The following is a 22,706-nucleotide window of genomic DNA, read 5'->3' as shown; positions in this document are numbered from 1 at the left end:
TTCTGACGTTTGGTTTCTTCGTCCATTATTAGAACAGGCAAAGGGCCCATACAGCCGTATTCGTTATTTAATAATTAATTGTCAAAGCCGTCTATGTAAGATTTTTACAAAATTGTTCTTTCTACAAACGTACAGTAAATAGCTCGAGGAATAAATAATTTTAATGATTTTTGCTTTGTTACGCTTAAGAAGTAGGTATAACTTCTTGCGTGTATACATAAGTACACACACACTTTTTTTAATAATACTGCTGTCGTGCATTTTTTACTAAAGAATCTTTAGTACTTGGTAATAAGTTAAATAAATAGTAATAAGTTAAACCTTTTTCTATAAACACTAACCCCCTTATTCATAATAGTCTGCTAACTTAAAGCATTGCTAATTCTCACTCTGTCTTCTTCTATTGACCTAAGTCAGAATGAGAAAAAACAATCCTTAGCGGCTGTTATAAGTTAACGGACCATTATGAATAAGGGGGTAAAGCACAGAAACATTATCTACCGATAGTAATGTATACCGGCAAGTGTATTTCATGTTTTTTATTTCTTTTACTTTTATTTTTATTAAATTAAAGTTATTATATATTTTTATATAATAGCTAATAAAAGACTCGCAATTTTTTTTTATTTACAGTATGTATATTGATGTATCAATAACTGTACTCAATCACTCTTGTGTTTTACTAATTAATTTACATTATTTTTTATTTACGTAAGGCGTTTAGTATTTTTCATCACTTTGCATAGGTATATTGTAATTGAAATTATTTTTTAATTGAATGAACTTATAATGATCTGTTTTGAAAAGAGCAACCTTAGAGTTACTTGCTCGTTCTTCTCTAAGGAAATCTGCCTTCTGATTTGACAAAACCAGCTTACAGCCGTTCCCATATTCAGTCTATCTCTTACTTGAAATAAAAATCGTAACAATCGTTGACTTTTCTGTCGGAATACACTTATCGACGATAACTCACTTTATCCGTACACGCTGTCTGTCGATGGGACGACGCATATAGCTTACCAGCGATAGAATTTTGTATGAAAATTTCAATTCACGCGTCCCAATGTAAGGCGATAAGAATGACTTATCGGGTATATTGGGACAGCTTCAGATTATTGACAGCTAATTACTGATAGTAGAAGGTAGTAATTCATCTCTATCTGTAGACACTATCGGCTGTTATTATATTCGATTCATTGAATATGGCTGACTGGAACCCATCCTCAACGATGACTTACCCGTTTCTACAAAAGACTAAATGTAATATAATAATAATATTGAAACACTTTTTACACAAATTATCTTGCTCCAAATTAGGCATATAAAGCCTGTGTTATATTGTTGTATATGTTATATAACGATATATTTAATACAATATAATAACTTCAACATACATATAAATAAACATACATAAATACATATAAACATCAATGACTCGGAAACAAACATCCATATTCATCATATAAATGCTTGCACCTACCGGGATTCGAAGCCGTAAATGTAAATGTAGGTAATGTTTATGACTAATATGACTGGCTATTTTTTGCTCATCCTTTAATCTTTGCATATATCACTAAACATTTACCGCTTACGAGATTATAATGTTTTTTTTGCATTCCGTCGTTACAATGTAATATTATAATGATAAAAAGGCATAAAGGCATAAAGGCATTTATTTTCTCAAAACTGATTCCTTTAGAATTCTTTTTGATGTCATTTCTAATATACTGGATACCTACTACTCTCCCAGCATTCTTTTTTTGCGCTCTGTTCAATAAAAATATACAATATTGTACAGTCATTTCTATCGCTATAAAATAATCACAATCTAGTCCCAGGCTGTCCGATCATTTAGATATTCAGCAGTGGAGTAATAGGATTTACGACAGAGCCATTTTTTTATAAATCATTTAAATTTATTTATAGATAATGCCTGAACAGTGGCTGGGACTTTATTGTAGAAGTGTATACATTTACCCTTAAAGCTATTATGTATCTTATGAAGCCTACTAGAATTAGTTACAAGCAATCCCTTATTTCTAGTGTTATAATAATGAAAATCAGTATTAAGAGCAAAAAGTTGACGATTTTTGTGATTGTGATATTATAGAAATCTGACTGTAAATGAGATATTGATAATAAGTTATAATCTAGGTAGGTTTCACGAAATAAAAGTAAAAACATCTGTTTTCGATGACTGTATGACGTATAGACTATATAGGGTGTGTGATTTAAAAGCCATTGGTTGAATAATAAGTGTTGTGGAGGGCGGGCAGTAGTACTACTACATGTTTTATAATAATATCATTATAAATATGATTTTTTATAAGAGTAATTGTTTAGTTTCAAAGTCAAAGTCAAAAATATCTTTATTCACTGTAAAACTTTATAAGTTGTTTAGTGCAAGTCAGGATGAAGTACAAAAGTTACAATAGCATTCAAATGAGTTTAACAATATTCATTAACAAAATTTAGAACATTAATTCCAACTATCTTTATCATTCAAATAATCTTTCACATTATAATAGGCCTTAGATGTGAATTTATTTTTTACGATACATTTAAATTTATTAATATTTTAATATCATTTGGGAGTTTATTATAAAATATAACACAATCCACTTTAAAAGATTTAGCAAGTTTACGGAGCCTAGTAGATGGAATTGCTGATTGTGAATACAATCGGATAAATAAGCAGCTTAACGATTCATTGTTGTTAAAAATTATTTAACTATTAAAGATTTTTTTATTAATGTACATGAACAAAAATATAGATTGCCTTTGAATTTCAATACGAACTAATGAGGTCACAAACGTTCGCTGTTCTTAGACGTTGAAAAACAAACTAAGCTGGCTGAAGTTAATTAATAATAATAAAAACAATAAATATAATAAAACATAATATGTCAGACCACCATTGCAAGCATTTATTTTCAAAAATCTGACAAACTGCAGCAGATCGTCAAAATATTCGAAGTTATAATAAAATTTGCGGGAAGTACCTATACTTAACTGTTGTAGGATCAGATTTTCATCTTACGACAAATTAGCTGCACATGACACGTTATGGAAAGGAGATTCTTATCAATTTTATAAATACATTTCCTCTTTCAACAAGCCAAACATTAGTAAGAAGTTGCGGCCGTGGCGAGTGCGGTAAGTACATAACAGGTACAGTATTGCAGCGGTGACCGCAGGCGTGCGGCCTGCTATTGTGTCGGTTAGCTTCCCTCTCGAAACTTGTGTTTATGTCCTCGCTGACTCAACGGTTAACAGTACCCCATGTTATGGTTGCTGCTAAGGTTCATTGCCACCACTTTAAGTACTGTAAGTCACCGCTATTATTCGATATAATCACTTCACGTACGCAGCTTTCTAAGATATTCGACCAGGTAAAAGACGAATGCTGATAATTTAAAATGTGGGTCGAGTTAAAACAATAGGTGATTTACAATAATAATGCTGAAGATATAGAAATGTTTGGGTAAACGATTTGAATTGCCGCTTGTATATGTAATTTTTAAGATCCATTTCATACCGCGTCTGGGTGTTTGTAATGATATTTATATATAATACTAGCTGTACCCAGCAAACGTTGTATTGCCGATATTAAAATCGCGATACAATAGTAACTGTTGATCGTAGATGGGTGAAAATTTGATGTTTAATGTATTTTTTAATGCTGACACATAATCAATCAAATTTAAAAAAAAATGTCAAAAAAAATAAAAAATTCGTGTGGACCACCCTTAACATTTAGGGGGATGAAAAATAGATGTTGTCCGATTCCCAGACCTACCCAATATGTACTCAAAATTTCCGGTTTTTTTAAATTTTCATTGTTAACTTCATAAAAATACCAAGAAACTGCTTTAGGTATGTGGACCAACAGTTCAAACGCCACCATGCCACCACACTTCAAATGTTTCCCAGCCCTATACATACCGAGGCAGCCTCTTGACAAGTATTAATAAGACGGAAACGTTGTCATTCAAAACAGCACCGGCGGTGAAATGTCATTTACAAAATGAAAGCCATTGATAAGACTTGGACCTAAATCAAGGAATGGACTTAAGGCGACACTAAATGCCAGCGACCTTGAGCGATATGAGTTCACGGCTGCCGGCCCGCCACCTATGTAACAAAGCCAATATTTTCAAAATTCTTGCGTGGAAAATATATGATTACAATCCTCGTTATTCACTACTAATCTGAATAAATGCACCTACACAAAAAAAGTACAAGCTATTAGAATAACTTTTCTGAGAGTAGTACTAAAAAAATGCGTCATGCCATGCCAAAAAACTTGTTTAACTGCAAAGAAAAGTGGTAGTTCAAAAAGGCTGTGGAGTGTTAAGTATAACTAACAGCAAGCATTAGCCTGCAAATAAGACTTAAGGGTATGTGTAACAGGATTAAGTAGTGTTCATAGCTCCAAATGCTACTTTTTCACCACTAAACTTGTCTAAAAACACCTTGTTTGCTAACCCTTCGCCTTAATGGATATATTATCCAGAGAAATATGGACGCCCATGTCTCATCCGATAAAGAAACATAGTTCAGCTCTCAAACAAGCCGACAATGCTCCTGTGATTCCTCTGGTGTTTCAGAACATGGGGGGATGATCAATCACCATCATGTAGGCTCGTTTGTCTACCAATGAAAAATAGAGTAGCAGCGGAGGTGTGAGGCTGGTATGGTTCACTGTCACGGTAGCGCGGTCAGCGGCGTGAGGGCTAGCAACCTACAATTAAATCAAGCCACGTGCTCAGCTTTCCATTGTTTTATATATTATGTTGAGGCCTAATCTATAAGTAGTAGCGACTTAGCTGAATGTTACTTAAGTCACATTTTCTTGTCATTATGAGTATTCAGTAGGTAATAATTTGTCGAAATATCTTAATATATATAAATTACGTGACACGTTGTTTGTCCGCGATGGACTCCTAAACTAATGAACGGATTTTAATGGAGATTACTTCATGGAGTGCAGTTTGGTCCAACTTGAGAGATAGGATAGTTTTTATTTCGATTTGGGACCCATAATTATTTCTATTTTCAATATTTGTTTTTTATGGACATATTTTCTTTGAGAGAATTTCGTGACGCACGGTTTGACAGTTCTGCTGTGAAACAATTTCATTAAAGCAGAAAGAAAGAAAGCAATTATGAAATATTATTGACAAATTCATAAAAAACAGTTTTTATCTATTATGATGCAGAACAACGTCTGTCGGATCAGCTAATAGTTATATATGTTATACCAAGAACAAAAGGACTGCAAGTTTTAAACTTTAATATCTAATTTGGTTGGGATCATATCGAAACCACTTAATTAATATACAGAATTTAGCAGAAAACGCCCATAGGTATGCTTTTGTTTGTCCTCCTCTTGAACAGTGGCCATAAACAAGTCTATCCGGTATTTAGTATTAAGTCAAAGATTATAAAAGAACATTGCATAATAATAAAAAAAAAAAAAATTTTATGTTTATATGTAAGTGTTACTGTTAGTTCCCTACCCATTAATAATTAATATGACAATTCAGAATTGAGTTTCTTGCGCCCATTCTTCTCAGGTCTGAGGCAGTCTCTTTCGAATGGGTGGTAGTTTTTGACGCTCAATAAGTGATTTTAAATCCTATTTCGAATAAAAATATTTGAATTTGAATTATACATGAAGAAATTATTAACCATATATATTAGATAATATTTCGTAGAAATTTTTTGGAGAATTGACTTTAACGTATAGGGGAATAATCACAAAAACAAAATTCATTCATCTTTCTTAATATTAATAAAGCAATTTTATATAAATTTACTTCGCTTGTAAATTGCACCATACATAAAGTTGTATTATCTTCATTCGCAGTTAGTTGATTACGCTCGCGTAGGTACTCGTATACGAGCGCAACACATCACCCGCTATAAGGATACTTCACTACTTTCTCTTCAATTAAGTGTTCACTTTCGTCGATCACAATCGTAATATTACTTCACGTTCCTTATAAGTCGCTCATTATGTGGTCACATTTGAAGCACATAGATTATAATATCATGGTCGCATTATGTCGGTTCAAAGGCGAAATATATTTACAGGATAATTGATGGAGCCAGCTAGTGGTCCATCTGATGGTACACCTATACAACGTATGATCTGAGTTGAGAGTGAAGCGATCTATGGCGCGGTGTAACGAGATAAGTTCTTACATCACAACAGTGCAAGTGCATCGTTGCTTTGCGGCAGAATTAATTGTGATGAAATTTAAAAGAGCGTCGTTGACAATGGCTAGCGCCGTGACTTTTGATCCGAGGGCGCTGGTTCGACCCCCGCCCGCCACGTATTAATGTGTTTCCACTTTCCCGATTTGAATCATTGGTGGTTGCTAACCCGAACGCCCGTTTGTCCTCCTTTTCCATAAAGCTTTTACGATGGATTCAATTCAATTCAAAATAAACTAATTTACTCGCTGTACCTTATACAAGTTATTAAGTGCAACGTAAGTCTAAAATAAAATATTTAAAAATCTATAAAACTTTACTTATAAAACTTTTAACTTTACTAAAATTAGTATATTATTTTTGTTTATTTTAATTAAAATGAAAATCTCCGTCCACAGACATTTACAATACCAGAAGTCAAGACATTCGTAGCAAATTACAACGAAATTTACAAAAGCATTAAATGAAATATAATTCGATCGGTCATCAGGGCGTATCAGTTACCATCAGCTGAAGGCCCTGGTCGTCTCGTCCCTTATTGTTATAAAAAAAATGTTTCAAATGCATAAGTGCAATCTACGTGATTACAATTAGTGAATAGAAATTTTTATTTAAATACGTCACAAACAATATCTTTACAATTTTTCATTTTTAAGTGCTTTCCCTCATTGGCAATGATAACCCGTAACCTCCAGAGACCGTAACAAAATCCTTGTTTCAAATAAATAAAACTGTACCCTTATACGATAACTTTAACAAGATTTACACTAAAGTTGATAAGGAAGTATTACTTTCAAAAAAAGCTTACGACAATATTTTTTTGCCAAAGACATAAATATTTATAACGATTTAAGCAATTACATTTCCTTCACACCTCACCGGAGACCGGAAGTGTAAGTTACCACAAAGGATAAGCACCCCAAGGTCGTAGACATCATCATATAAATTATTATAAATAAATGATGCGCGCCAGAGATTGTTCGATTATTCATGAATTTTTAATGAACTGCGGTTTTCTTCATATTTCTACCATCGTAATTGTAAATAAATAACATAGTTATTATAATTATTATGGCCTTTAAGGATAAAATATCTGCATGTATCTTTTATGAATTAAATTATTTAAAAAATCAGAGGACTAAAAGACTAGAGTATTGCTATCATCTCTGGTCTGGCTTACCCCAGTATCAGCTCGAACAATTTAAACCGCGTGAAACTCAGAGCTGCTCGAATTGTCGAGGATCCAGTGCTATGTGAACGGCGTTGCATAGAGACGTTGCCTCATTGTATGTCTTCTACGCATGTATGTCATCTATGAAGAGGATTGTTGTTAAGAGCTGTTTGGCCTGATTCCAGCCGCCAAAAACCACCTTCACACGACTGGCCACAAATTAGAATACCAACCCTATCATCTGGATGTGTGGCGTTCCTTTACAGTGCGATTTTCAAATAACTTTCTTCCACGCACAACCAAACTATGAAATGAGTCCTTCTACGTTGTATTCAGGACGATACGAAATGGGTACTTTAAAAAAAAAGCGTTTAATTTTTTTCTAAAATCAACGGCCGGCAACGCATCTGTGATTCCTCTGGACTTGCACGTTTACCCTCACGCTCGTTTATCCTGCACATATATAAAAAACAGAATTCTAGTTATCGTATTTAATTAGTAATCGATTTTATACGAATATTTTTAAGATGTCCTAAGAAGACCTATTGTGTTGCATTGCATATTACGTGTTCATTTTTATTCAATTAATAGCTGAGCTGTTCAATTTAATCATACACAAAAAAAGACTTCGCTATCATAAATAATAATAAAAATAAATGAGATTAATAAAGATAAAATTACATATTTCTAAAATTACATAAGAATTAGGAAATTTCTTACGAATTCGTCTGTCCCATGATTTCTTTTTCTATGGAGAAGGCGTCTTAAGTGGTCGTAAAAGAGAATTAATATAATATAAAGTATAGCTGAGCTGTCGAGTACTTTCTTTGTTGAATTTTAAATTAAACATTACTTTGCGGTCTTCGTTTTTATTTAAATTTGAATAAGTTTGACAACGGTATCACTTAATACAAAGTGACAAAGGAACACGGTCATACTTATCTGAAAAATCTTTTGAAAATCCATATCTTGAACACATACTCAGAAATAATTATTAATAATTAAAATATATTTAAACTTTTACCAACGTCGAATTTTAACATTATTTTATTACTCTTAAGAGTTTATTTACTCACAATACATACATTATATTTTATTTATTTGAAGCCGATATTTGACGTGTTTTGTCTGTTAGGTGTAATATGCTGTCGCGTCGCTTTGCTAAGTGTACTGACCCAGTGAAGGTGACGCTGTGTAGAGCTTACTGTCTATGCTTTTATACATGTCAACTTTGGGCGAAGCACACTGGGCGTGCTATTAACAACACCAGGGTGCAATACAATGTGTACCATATCCTGATGAAGTTGTATCGCTACTGCAGAGCGTTGGACATGTTCGCCGGGGCCAGAGTACCGGATTTCCTAGCGATCATGAGATCGCGTATCGCAACTTTCTGGAGCCGGTTGCGAGAATCTAAGAATGAGATCCTGAGCACGCTGGCCAGGTATCTGGATTGTTCAATTCTCAAGCAATGGTTTTCGGTGCACCAGAAGGCGAATAGAAAATAAATAGACCCAAGTACGGAATTGTATTTTAATTAATTTAATTTTTGAAATTTAATTGTATTATAAAATAATTGTACTTTATTCATATGTTATTGTAATTTTAACTGGGTGTATTGAATTTAATAAAGATATTAATACTATTTCGATCCAATTGCATGGGTCACGGCGGAACTGTGGAGGCGGCGAGAAGCTCTCGACACTTGACACTAATAGTACATCAATCTGTCCACGTGGCGTCTAATTCGTTTCAGTCTTTGATTCCCTAATTCACAACACACAATACTAACAAAGTCCATACATTTGGGTCTTTTTATTGTATTGTTAGGATTGGAAAATTTTATGGAGGTTTTGCGCAGCTTTCAATTGACACCGCTCTCACCCCGCGGATGGTACTATTCTTTTACAAGGTACGTATAATTTGATGTCAAGTAGACATTGACGTTTGTACATAAACACAAAGAAGTTACAGATCAGATTACAAAGAAAGGTAGAAGTCACTTTTCTCTCTCTATCACAAGTTCTTTGTATTCGTGTAACAAATAAGAGAAGATTATTGTTATACAGCAAATACAAAAAGATGTGTACAAAAGATATAAATTTCCAAGAAATTGTGAATCTAATTGGATAATTTTGGACAATAGTCGGACAGTTTTGTAACATCGTTCACACTTGGTTGGCTCTGAAGGTCGGGGCGTAATCTCTTTTATTTTCAGTTTCTTATCTTAAATAACAATATTTTAAGAATAAATTTATAATCATGTTCGATGGTAACGCTTCTTTGATTCCTCTGGTGTTTCTGGAGATTGTGGGCGGCGGTGATCACTTACATCAGGTACACTCGATTCTCCTCCTCTTCTATAAAAACAAATTGATGCTCCAACTCTATCTACATATTATATTTTCTTGTAAATAAGGCTCACAGTTCTTCTTATATGTATTATTTTTTTATATAAGAATACAAAATGTCACAAGAAATTGAGTTTTTAGATAAAACATATTATCAATGTTTTATTTTGCCTAAATATTGACAAAATGTCGGCCATTTTTAAAAAAATATATTTTTGAAACAAAACCAATAATACGTTAGGTACGTAAACTGGACTTGGGGGCTTAGTAGAAACAGTTATTTTTTTCAAAAATTTTAAAGAACAAATATGAAGCATATTGTGGAGACTTTAGAAACTTTTATAAGGGAACCTTCCTTCACGATATTTTATTCGTTTCGATATATTTAATAGATGAAAAGTAAAAAAAAAATACTTCTACAATCTACATGGTAAATTCTCATCAGAGTATTGTGTGCTGTGATAAAAATATAAAATTTTTTTTTACAATGAAATCAACTTTAAAACGGACACACCTAAACACTACTGAGAACAATCTCGGTAGTGCTTAGAGTAATACTCCTAGTATATAGACATAAAAACTGAGTTAAATAAATAAGAATAAAACGATAGTAAAAATATGTTTGATACAATAATACCATACAAAAGACTTCAACGGGAGTAATGCTCGTACTGAGCGTTGCAATGGGACGATGAACGATCTAATTCCACACGAATTCACGAATTACGAATTTCCTCCTGTTGAGATAGTCCTCAAAAAGATATTTGATTCAGCTAAGAATCAAATATCTACTATTCCATCCTTATAAATTTTAAGATGTTACATTATATAAATTGTTTGATTTTACTTTGTTCAATATTATTTATAATCTGTATATTATCTTATACTCATCTTAGAGTACATAAAAAATATGGTACGTAATGTCTGGATGTCATTATGTATGAAAGCTCAATCATTAATCTTTCATTTTTTGTATTCGTAAGAATTCTTAAAGTCCGATCAGGCGGAAAACTCGCTGGGGATTCCGTACATATCGGAAACGTACCAACAGATTTGTTATAGCGTTAAGATTTTAATAAGATCGAATTATTATATCTATTAAGATCTCGCATCGCAGTCGCAGCAAACTAACTTATACTGTAACACAATTTAGATCTGATGTCGGACATATGATATTATTTTTTTCAGTAAAATTCTAAATCGAAAATGTAATTTGACTTTGGATGATGATAGCCCACTTTGCCCACCAGCCTATGGTATAAAGGAGTGTTCCAGATTATACCCTGGGTAGGAGAGGTAAGATGTATCAGCCAGATAAGATATATATGTATAGGTTTATATATATATTCACAGGTTTCTCAGGTAGAAAAGCAGGGCTGGCTTAGCTGTCTCCAGATAGGAGTAGACGTCAATAAAATTTGAGCGAAGCCCCGTGATGTTACAAAAATCCACAGCGGATGTGGAGGAGGGTGATTTGAGCCTCTTGTACTGTTTGCCTCGAGTCAGCACAGGTTTGCCCCAGAGTCGCGGGGCAGCCCAGCATCCACTATAGTAGACTAGGTACAGGTCCTAATTATCGACGCCCAGGGACTGATTCTCCAGCACTATATAGTCTGGAGAATCCTGGAGTAGTGACACAATATGGCACTACATTATTTCCTCGTAAATCGTATTATTTCGTCATAAATTATTTCCTCATATTGATTCATTTTATTTAATTCCAGTCATGTTACACAAAACTTTTTATCAATATCTTTTAATTTCGCAATACATGTAGTAAATTTCCTAGGATATATCTTCAGGAACGTAATATACATCGCCTAGCACTTACGAAACAACATTTACGAAAGCCCAATTCAAATTGTAGACTTATAATATAATTATTACAAATTCATGGCTTTTGCGATGTTTTTTTTCTGGGGCGCAAACAGAATTAACCTCCCACGACCCTGGCCAGTGCTGTGTGAGAGTCATGCTGCCATCGACAACACAAATGGGCCAGCCTCGACTATTAGTACTCCACTCGCATAAAAAGCCAGTGTGAAGTAAGAATATTTTCCATTAAAACTTCTATCGAGTCCTCTCTTAAGAGCAATCAGTTTCGATTTTATGTCAATATAGTACTTTTTTCACTTTAAAGGTCGTGGAATGGGGTAAAATGAATCTCGTTCAATTAGCCCTCAGAAGTCTCGAATTTGTGCGTTAACGTGTGGCGTTCACCTACAATGCAGTTGTAAAGGAACTTTCTACCACGTGCGGTCAAAATGAGTTTTTTTGTACGGTGTTTTCGGTACACAGGGGGCAACCACCACCACCTTCAAAAAGCACGTACGTCCATACTTTTAAATATATTTGGTAGAGAATCATAAATCCAGCGAGCTGATCTCCTAAATTGATAGGACAACATCGAAAGTATTATAAAAACCAAGATCGTTGACCCTGCGATTCAGTCCATTTATAACGACAATAACAGATACAGTTTGAACTCAACCTGTATGAGACTTGGGCATTCAATGCATTTTGAGACTGTTTTTGTTTTTTCATTGTTGTTATAAATTATAACTCAACCTATTTATTATTGATCGAACACTAATGCTAAACTAAAATGAAGTCTAATCATCCACTTCGTCTTTTAATACCGATATAACTAAAAAATAACTAACTGTCTTCAAACTGACGACTTACTTAAGGTATACTTTTTTATAAACCAAGAAATTGTATGCTAGTTATAAGGCGATGCCCCCAATTCGATAACAGTTGCAAACGTTTAAAATTATGACCAACTTGAATCACTGCAGGCGTGGGTATCAAATCAGATGATGATAGTAGTAACATAAATGACAGTTATGATTTCAATTTGACATGACAATTTACCGCTAGCGTAGTTCGCACACACGATTAACATAATTAGATAATTAGTGAGCACGTTACATGATAATGTTACAATACGGACCAACGATTATCATCTCGACAATACACGACGAACATTCACGAGAGCAGCCGTGTGTAGTAAATTGTTGCTGCCTGAAGAATCCTCGAGGTCAGACATCGCTCACTAATATACTAAAACTGACATTTATTAATATGTAGCATTATTTAATCATGAGGTTATGATACTGTAAATAATAACGATAGTTAGTCCGTCTTCAAAACCTGCTCTGCACTTTCAAAGCTCGGTTAAAAAACAACTTATGAGCATTGTAACTGAAAGCTGTATGTGTTATTCTTGCAGAACATTACTTTTTTGTCAAATTGTTAAATTATAAATACTTAGTCTGGCCATAAATACTGTTACAATTAAAAATAAACATAATATTACTTTTGAATTCGGAATCTGTCATTTTTATATGATTGTTCATTGAGTTTTCTCATTTTGGTACCAATACATTGTAGAATATTTTACGATATTAAAATGGAGTGGAGTGATAAAGAGAACCGAATCGCTGTGATTACATTACACAAAGTAGGGCACTATCCAATTTCAGTGATGGTTTGAATACCCCACGTATTAGCTATGAAGGAGTCACTGAGACATACTTTTGTGAAAAAGGTATCGAAACATCGGCACAAGTGTATCAAGATACCATTCTTGAGAAGGTAGTGAAGCCCCTTAATAACACCATGTTCAATAACCAAGAATGGTCCTTCCAGCAAGACTCGGTCTTCGCAGTCTTGGTTGGAAACACACGTTTCGGACTTTAGAAATTTTCTAATTTCTATACTTTGATATTCTATCTAAGATAGATTTCTGAAATTTTAGTATAGTAGATATGAGCCAATTGCAAAAGATATAAATTATTGTACACCAGAAAATTCAGTAAGACAGCTATTAGCTGTATATAATATTGTAACCTATGACGAAACCTGGTTTATTGCTTTGAAAGTGATAGAAAAATCCAATCGGCGCATTGGTGTTTTACTTTTGAGGGTTTCCCTTAAATTATATAATTAATATATGTGGCATTATTAATGAGAATCCAAAAGGAACAGAATTGTACCTCAGACGTCAGAATTAGTTGCCAGTTGTTATCGCGATGACGTGACGTCACTAGATAAATCAACAAAATATAATTAAATTATGTATATTTTAAAAGTAATATCTTGAACTTATCAAATTAAGTATAGTAGGCAAGACAGAGTTAGTTAGGGGGTAAATTCTGAAGAGTTTTCTGTATAATTCAGATACATAACTGAATTCCAATCTAAATTCTGCTGTTTAGACGAAATCATGGGTTTAAGACTTTAAGTCGCATATTTAATAAATAAAAGCCTTTATCCAAGCAATGAAATACTTTATAATATGAAGTCGAAAAAAATTTTAAAGTATAAATGTGCAGTTATTATTAACAAGTAATCTGTGCCAATTAACAGATTTAATAAGTACGATAGCAACAGGTAAACTGATATTGAAAACTAGTTTTTTAGCAGCCCATTGTCTTGACTGTATTGTCTTAGTGCAAGGTATCTAAAAGTACCTGAGACTTAAGTCTAAGATCATTAATGATGGAAATATTTTTCATTGAATCATTCATTCTTAAACAGTAAAGAGATTAATTGATTCATCATATTAAAAAATAACTGAATTTTATTAAAGCTACAAAAATTTCTATATTGAAATTGTTCTCAATAATTAATTAAATTTACTGCGAAAATTTATTAAATTAGCCGTTATTTTGCGGACAGCCATAATCATCCAAATGTTCTAAGGTTTTTTTTGAGTGTTAATTGTTTTGTCTTTACCGAATTCGACACGTTTCGACTCACTAGTCGTAACAATACCATAAAGTACTTAAACACTAATAAATAATTGTTCATACATAACACATTATAGAAACAATTAAATGTGAGATTAAATAATTCCGCCAGCGTGTAACATAATTAACATAAAAACAATTTCCTGATGATCATCAACGTACAGCCACTTGCCAGCAACACATGCACGAACATGGGATCGCATGTCAATATGGTAAATGATGCATAGGCCTGCCAATTGCGCAGTTTCTATACTTATCTAGTGGTTTGCCCGTTGTTACAATAAAATTATAAACATTCTTCTATATATTTTTGGTGTTGAGTAATACTAACAATTTTGAACTCCTAATTAAGTCCCTAGAAACATAATAAGGCGTTCAATTGACTAATAAGTTGATTAATTACATATTTGATAGAAAAACGAACAGTAAGTAAGCACAAGTAAATAGGAAGAGTACCAAGAAAAAGAGAGTGTAGACTGTCTTTAGGGAGATCCATTTTCTGTAGTTTTAGAACTAATATTCAGAAACTTGGTTAAGTAAAAGTATAAATATCATTGAGGTACTGCTTCTCCTCTATACTTCTAACGGCCGTCCCCAATATACTATCTACAGATAGAAATAAATTACTATCTACTATTATCAGTAATTAGCTGTTAATAATCGGAAGCTGTCCCAATATACCCTATAAGTCATTCTTATCGCCTTATATTGGGACGCGTGAATTGCAATTTCCATACAAACTCCTCCCATTGACAGACAGCGTGTACGGATAAGGTAAGTTACCGTCGATAAGTTTATTGGGACAGAAAAGTCAACGATAGTTACGATTTTTGTCTCAAGTAAGAGATAGACTGAATAATGGGAACGGCCGTAAGAGAACTTTATAATAATTTGTGACAATCCGGAAGGTTTTCTAAAAATGACAGAACAACTAATACGAAATTAGAAATGTTGGACTGTCACTGAACGTAAATGAAAGAGATGTAATAACTTAACGCGATAAATTTCCAATTCTAACCATAGGAAACTATTAATATTGATTATTCGACCATGGTTCATATAAATTTTAAGAGAAAACTTTAAATGAGGGTATTCTATGCTCAAAAGCAAGTGAAGAAGTAGGTAATCTTTAAAACTGACGTGCTTAGAAAGAGATCTAAAGGTTTCGCATCACGTAATGTATAGATAATAACGTAATGTGTTATAATTTTTTAGATACGAGTAGCTTGAACGTATGATTCTTTTTTACTATAACATTCAATTAAACTTCTGTTTGTTACATATGTTAAGTGTAGTTAGTTAACGAGTGCATGTATGTTAGATGATTCGTTTAGCTCTTGTTCAGTTAGTAACTCGTTATAACACTTCCGATGTGTCAACACGCGGTGCCCCAATATATCTTACGTCTTAATAGTTTTCACTTTTACTTTCAACAATAACTTTGATAAGTTTTATGAAATAAATAAAGGTATAGCAAGCATGCTCAATTGTTTATTATTATTGGAATTGGCTTTTTAATTAATTAATAATAATTTATTTATAAGTCTTTGTAAAAAAATTGTTATATTTCTTACTCACTTCTGGGTTTAACTACACATATAAAACTGAAAACAAAATTGTTTTTTAACTTTTCCACTGAGCCAACCCTTCGAGTGACGTATCGTTTATAAAATCTTGTATGCCTTGTTGAAATCTCAGGTTGTGGCTTCATTTACAGAATCTACTTACAGTTGATAACCTGCTCAACCCCAATAATTGCATATTAGGAAATTGACTTGAGATGTCACTCTTGCTAATCTAAGCAATTTTATTTTTAGAGTGATTGCTCATTGCTGGGATTGATTACACAAATAAAAATGAAAATTTAATGAATTAACGACACTCGAACGGTTAGCTCAGTTGGTAAGAGCGACGTCGTGGGTTTGAGTCCCGCATCGTTCATATAATTTTGTTTTCGGTTTTATAAGACTTTGTAATTTATCAAACAAACAAAGAGTATTCATATACTGTGGAGCTCTACGGTTGCTAGAAAATTATGTAAAACCAAGTTTAATAAGTTGATTGTTAACTTAAAAAGTATTGAAACTACGTACAATTTCTCCTCAAGTCCCATGTCTGAGGGTCGCTGACTGTCGCTGTCTGCATCTCTGACCTGAAAAAATGACACGGTGATAATAATTGTTGATGACATTGATATAATAATTTATCGGAAGAATGTCGTCAAAATGATTCTGCTGTTTATCACAAAGGTTTTATCAGCCTTCCAAGAGCACACGGTGAAAGAAGATAGTTCCTTAGTTATCATTTCATTATGCATTTAAGAAAGTTGCACTGCAGATGAAGATAACTAATTCAGGGGGTGGGGCTGGATAATTAAGTATACGTTCATAAAATGTAACGCTTCCAAAGTTTTCTATAAATAATAATGCATAAAGAATAAATTGCATCGAGAAAATATTACGGCGAATTCATAATTGTATAAATAGTGAAATATTTGGAAAACAATAAATATTTCATAAACATATTAACATGTCATTTTAAACTTATTACTGAGAATCCAGAAACATTTAGTATTACCTAAATGTAAAATGGATTAGAGATTTGGAAAGATCATTCAAGTGCGCTATGATGCATGAGTCCAAAAGTTCCCCAAATTTATGTCAATGAGAACAAAATATCTGTTCGCACTGCTTATAACAATATTACAATAGCATGACATCAAAATATATCTCCACGACAACAATATAAACAAATGACATAATGATAGCAATCCATTGTTCTCAAGAGAGAGGCGAGGGCAAGCCTCACTAATATTTACACACAACCTCACACAGAAATACTAGCATCTCTTTGAAGGTTTTACTTTTTTACGGCTGTTTTCAATAACCTATGTACCCTTAGTTTAACTTACGGATACATTGCTGTCACCGCTTAGTGACAAGATATGTCCAAAATATAGTTATAGTCCAATTCTATCCGTCAATAGGTTATTGAAATGTAAGGAAGCGTAAAAGGATAGATTTGTCTACGTCTAGTAAGTTAAACTAAGGATAGATAGGTTATTGAAAACGGTAGTTAGATGCACTTCGTTTTGTGGATATTTAATGAGTCTGAGCTGTCACGTTCGGTGACGACAATCAGAGCGCCATCAGTCAGAGGAAAATTTACGAAAGAAAATGATTCATTATTATAATTTCATAAGTATATTGCAAATTTATAAATCGTTACTTTAGGTTCTTTTCAATAAATAATAAAAAGTTATTGATGAGCAATAACTCAATTTGACTACGTTACTAAACTCATCGGTGTATCGAATCCTCTCAAATTTCATCAATTATCTTGAATGCTAAAATGTTTACGAAACGTTATAGTTTTGTTGTTTTGCCTTATTATTTGTAATCGTTGGTTAACAAGCTCTAATAGAGACACTAAAGTCAATATTGCAAGATACAGTTACAATAATAAAGTTATTTTAATTGTTATCTACTTTTACTGCTGTTTCTATGAATTTCCCTGTTCATTCATGGATGTGGCACATTTCCTGTTATTTATCACCATTTGATGTAATACATACTTAAGCAACATTATTATGATAAGCTTACTACTTAGTATAACATTGTAAAACGATATTTCAATATGTAATTTCTATTCCGACTTAGCATCTTCAAAATACATGGTCATATTACAAGCATCTGGATATAAATAATGAATTTGAACATAGGCCTAGATATTGTTTAAAATAATATTTATTTTTTATTACTTTAATATATGGCACTATTTTTTATTGAAAACATACTTACTGCGCATGATTACGCACAGCTGTAAGAAATAAGGCTACTCCATACAGAATAAATAATATTAAATGTAAATATAAAAATAAACCAATTTACAATCTAATTATTTAGTACAGTGAATTAATGGGGTAACATTTGAATACACAAAGTAGGAAAATCTTTGTTGAATAATTATTATTGTAGTGTATAGTTTGATACTGATCACTGAAGTACGGTATATTGTTCCAGTGGAGTGAAGTATTTGCTGTCGTAAACCCACTGTCGCTTTCTATATCCAATCCTAAGCATAAATTGGTCTGCCGAGATACTTATAGCATTTATATTACATTACAGCAGATATTTTGTTTAGCATGCCTTTTAATTTAATGAAAGACATAAAAGTTTAGCTAAGCAGGTCTACTTAATTTGTTGCAAGTTCTAGGTACAGGATCTTATAATATAACAATTTTTACGATAGTCACACCTTTTTTTAATGAAAATAAGGAACAAGACGAGCAGGACGTTCAGGTGATGGTAATAGATATACCCTGCCCATTACAATGCAGTGCAGTTCAGGATTCTTGAAAAACCCCAAAAATTCTGAGCGGCATGCACTAGGTACAACTGCGCTCGTCACCTTGAGACATAAGATGTTAAGTCTCCTTTGCCCAGTAATATCACTAGCTGCGGCGCCCTTCAGACCGATTCACAGTAATGTTTACACATTACTGTTTCACGGCAGAAATAGGCGCCGTTGTGGTACCCATAATCTAGCCGGCATCCTGTGCAAAGGAGCCTCCCACTGGTAACCTTACTCACGGGAATACATAAGAGACTAGGTTTCCGGAATGGAAAAGCCTTCAAATCATGCAACCAGAACAGGAGAAGAAACCGACACATTATATACAACCAAAACAACTATGGAGATTTACGGCCGTTCCCAATATTCAGTCTATCTCTTACTTGAGATAAAAATCTTAACTATCGTTGACTTTTCTGTCCCAATAAAATTATCGACGGTAACTCACCTGTCAGATGTCAATTATCTAAAGCTGTCCCAAAATACCCGATAAGTCTTCTTATCGCCTTATATTGGGACGCGTGAATTTCAATTTACTTACAAACTTATCGCTGGAAAGCTATACGTCTTCCCATTGACAAACAGCGTGTACGGATAAGGTGAGTTACCGTCGTTAAGTTTATTAGTATGGAAAAGTCAACGACAGTAACGATTTTTATCTCAAATAGGCCACAAACAGAGGTAGACTAAATATTGGGAACGGCCGGTAGCCAATCATATGATCCGCGGGTTAGACTTGTCAAGTGTTGCCTACGTAAATTGCCTGCCGACAGAGCGTTAAATATCTACTTCTTAATTCAATTTTGTTGATATACAATTATGTTACTGACAATAAACAATTTCGACTTGATTTACATTTGAATTGTAGGTACTTTATGAATCTTAAACAAGTAATAAGGTGAGAGTGTATCGCATGTTTGTAGCAGACCGTTTGTGATTTCACCACGAGCGACACCGTGAGACAAGTGTTCGCTACATTTTTGCTTTCCCTTTCATTGTCGGCGCCATATTCTAATGTCAATTGCCTCAAGGAATACAATACGAACATGCATGATACACGATCAACAAGCCTCGCCTGCTATAGAAGACATGGCGAACTAATTTATTTTGTTTTATACTTTAGTGCAACTAAAAAGACACTGATAAGTTTGTGGAAAAAAATGAAATGCGTATGAATCATCGGAGTGTTAGCGCTACTTAAAATTGATGATCACAATCCATTAAGGCGCGGTCGTACCTCAATATCTACAAAAATTGGTTTCTTAGAGAGTCGATTACAACGAGACGCAATGAAAATATTCCGACGCAAAAAATAAAGTAGAAAAAGAAGGACTTAAAGAAAAATTTGAACCGAATAGAATATTTACATATAATTTGAAATATCCAATAAAAATTTGGAAGTTGCTACCCAAAAATAAACTTTAAGTGTTAAAAATCTCTGAATTTTCAGTGGTTACAATATTCTTTTTTTTTTTTAATTTTATAGAATTATTATTGTTCTAAAACTTAAGCCGAACAATTATTAAATTTAATATGCATATTTTGAATAAACGAAAGAAAACCAGTAAAATAAATGCCCATTTGCAGCTTAGCCACATGATCAACACAAATATTGTACTATTGTTTGTAGCGTTTACAATCCTAGTCAGTCCGTGCCTTAATAGAACTTACCAAAGATAGTATCGATATGAAAACACTACAGAAGAAATTACATTCCACAACAGCAATTCGTTTGAGTATTGTTTAATCATAAATACCTAAACATAATATTAATTCTTGTTCAAGTGTTCGTATAATAGTTCGTAAATAATTTTTGAGTCAGACAGTCGGCTTATAAAATTACATGGAAATCTCTATAGGTTGTAAGGTATTACAGTAAGCAATGTAAAATAATAAATTGAATACATAGAGATCTACCGACAATATATGCTATAACACATAGGATAAGCCTGCTGCAGTTATCCAATCTATAATATCGTGGCAAAAAATAGGTATACGAGAACATATTGTTACACAAAGAAAGACATTAAAATATTATGTTGATATAAGGTAGGATAAATAAAAGTAAGCCATTGGGACTGGCCATCTGGAATATAATTATTTAAAAACAATTATGATATTTGAAAATAGAACACTCCGAGAATAGGTTATAATTAGTTTGTGTGATTATCGTTACAGCTGTAAGCGAATCTAACATTAGCAATTCAACGAAAAAATGTCAGTATATTCGTAGTATATTATGTCTTGGTATGAGCCAAGTGCAAAATATTGTCAGTGTACACCTGAAGATTTAGAACCTTCTCTATGGATACCGTGTGATTTAAACGGATGAACAGACTGCGTGTAGAGTGCTGTCGTGAAATAATAAAAAATATAACGAAGGATAGTCATTGGCTGTATATAACATTGTGTATACAGGACGACACCTGGGTATATTGCTTTTAAAGTGAAAATAAAAGACGATCGGCGGATATAGTCTCTCCTTGTGAAGTTTTGCGAGTAAACTAGAGAAAAGAAAATGGTTCCATCTTTTTTCAGCAAATCGGGACATTACGCATTTAAAAGGTCGTGTAACTTTCGATTCAGATTATTGCTACGTTGTGTCGTAATAGAAGAGGTTTTAGTTCGGTCGTGATCCGTGAGGGCGGGGTTGTCGGTTGCCACACGGTTTGGCACCGCCATGAGGTCGGCGGACAGTGAAACCGCAACACTCACTATTGCTAACGACACGCCGACCAAGTTCAAGAACCATGGGCTTTGGTCAAGTTTACAACATAACCAATGCAACAGTAATCGCGAAATCTTAATCGTTTTGTGTCAACATATTATTTTACTTTTGAAATATTTTACCGTCGATTTCAAGTAAACATCTAATTACACTATTTGAATCGAAATGTAGATTTATTTGTTCGCGAAAAAGATTTTTTACTTAGTTTGTTATCTCATATCGATGCCGTTTATGGAGCGATTTGAAGTATTTCTTTTTCCTTTGAATGTGTATACCTACGTAGTTTCAGATTGGTTCCACTGTGAATTAGATCTGATGAATGAAATCCATTTGTAATTGAAGGAGCTTGTCGAAATGTAAACGCATACACACAGTGTTTTTATTTTTTTTTTAACAACAAACCAAACATTTTCTACAGATGGTTGATTCTCTCTCGGATTGAGTCATTTGACAGGATTGATTCCCGTGAACAGTGATCAAACGTGAAAGATTAAAACATGTTTTAGGATTGAAGATTTTCACTTGGGCAATACTTATATATAATACTATCATAATTTGATCAATGGCTTCTCATCAACTGGGAAACAGAATTCGAAAGATCAGCGCAAATATTAAAATGATTTTTGTGAACAATCTCGTCATCGTGGTAATAAATATAACATCTTAATATATATATAAATCCATTGTCCAGATGTTTGTTACCAGTGAACTCCTAAACTAATCAATGGGGATTACTTCAAGGAGTGCAGTTTATTCCAGCTTGAGAGATAGGATAGTTTTCATTTCGATTTGGGACCCATAATTATTTTGTTTTCCAATATTTGTTTCTGAATATGGACATATTTTCTATGAGAGAAATTATTGTCACACAAACAAGTTAATTATAAAAACAGGGAGCATATTTTACGAAATAATTCTTGATGTTATGATATATTATTATCAAATTCATAAAAAAACAGTATTTTATTTATTAGATATGTTACAGAACAACGTCTGTCGGGTCAGCTAATAGTAGTATAATAATTCGGAAGCGCACCGATATGAATTTAACGATAAAAAGGCATAAAAGGCATTTATTTTCTCAAAATTGATTCCTTTAGAATTCTTATTGACTCAATTTCTAATAT

At 33.1% G+C, this 22,706-nt stretch overlaps 1 protein-coding gene across 1 annotated transcript in view; it reads right to left on the bottom strand.

The window, feature by feature from the left end:
• LOC126977002 (endothelin-converting enzyme 1-like) overlaps positions 1 to 22,706 on the bottom strand; it is a 57,659-nt gene that overhangs the window by 22,373 nt on the left and 12,580 nt on the right. The window contains exon 2 of the mRNA XM_050825637.1: positions 16,592 to 16,650. Coding sequence (XP_050681594.1) covers positions 16,592 to 16,650 — 59 coding nt within the window. The remainder of the gene's footprint in view (positions 1 to 16,591; positions 16,651 to 22,706) is intronic.

The sequence above is a fragment of the Leptidea sinapis genome, chromosome 43 (assembly GCF_905404315.1).
Source record: "Leptidea sinapis chromosome 43, ilLepSina1.1, whole genome shotgun sequence".
Classification (NCBI taxonomy): Eukaryota; Metazoa; Arthropoda; class Insecta; order Lepidoptera; family Pieridae; genus Leptidea; species Leptidea sinapis.
Note: the sequence above shows the minus strand (reverse complement) of the source record. Positions and strands in the feature narration are given on the sequence as shown.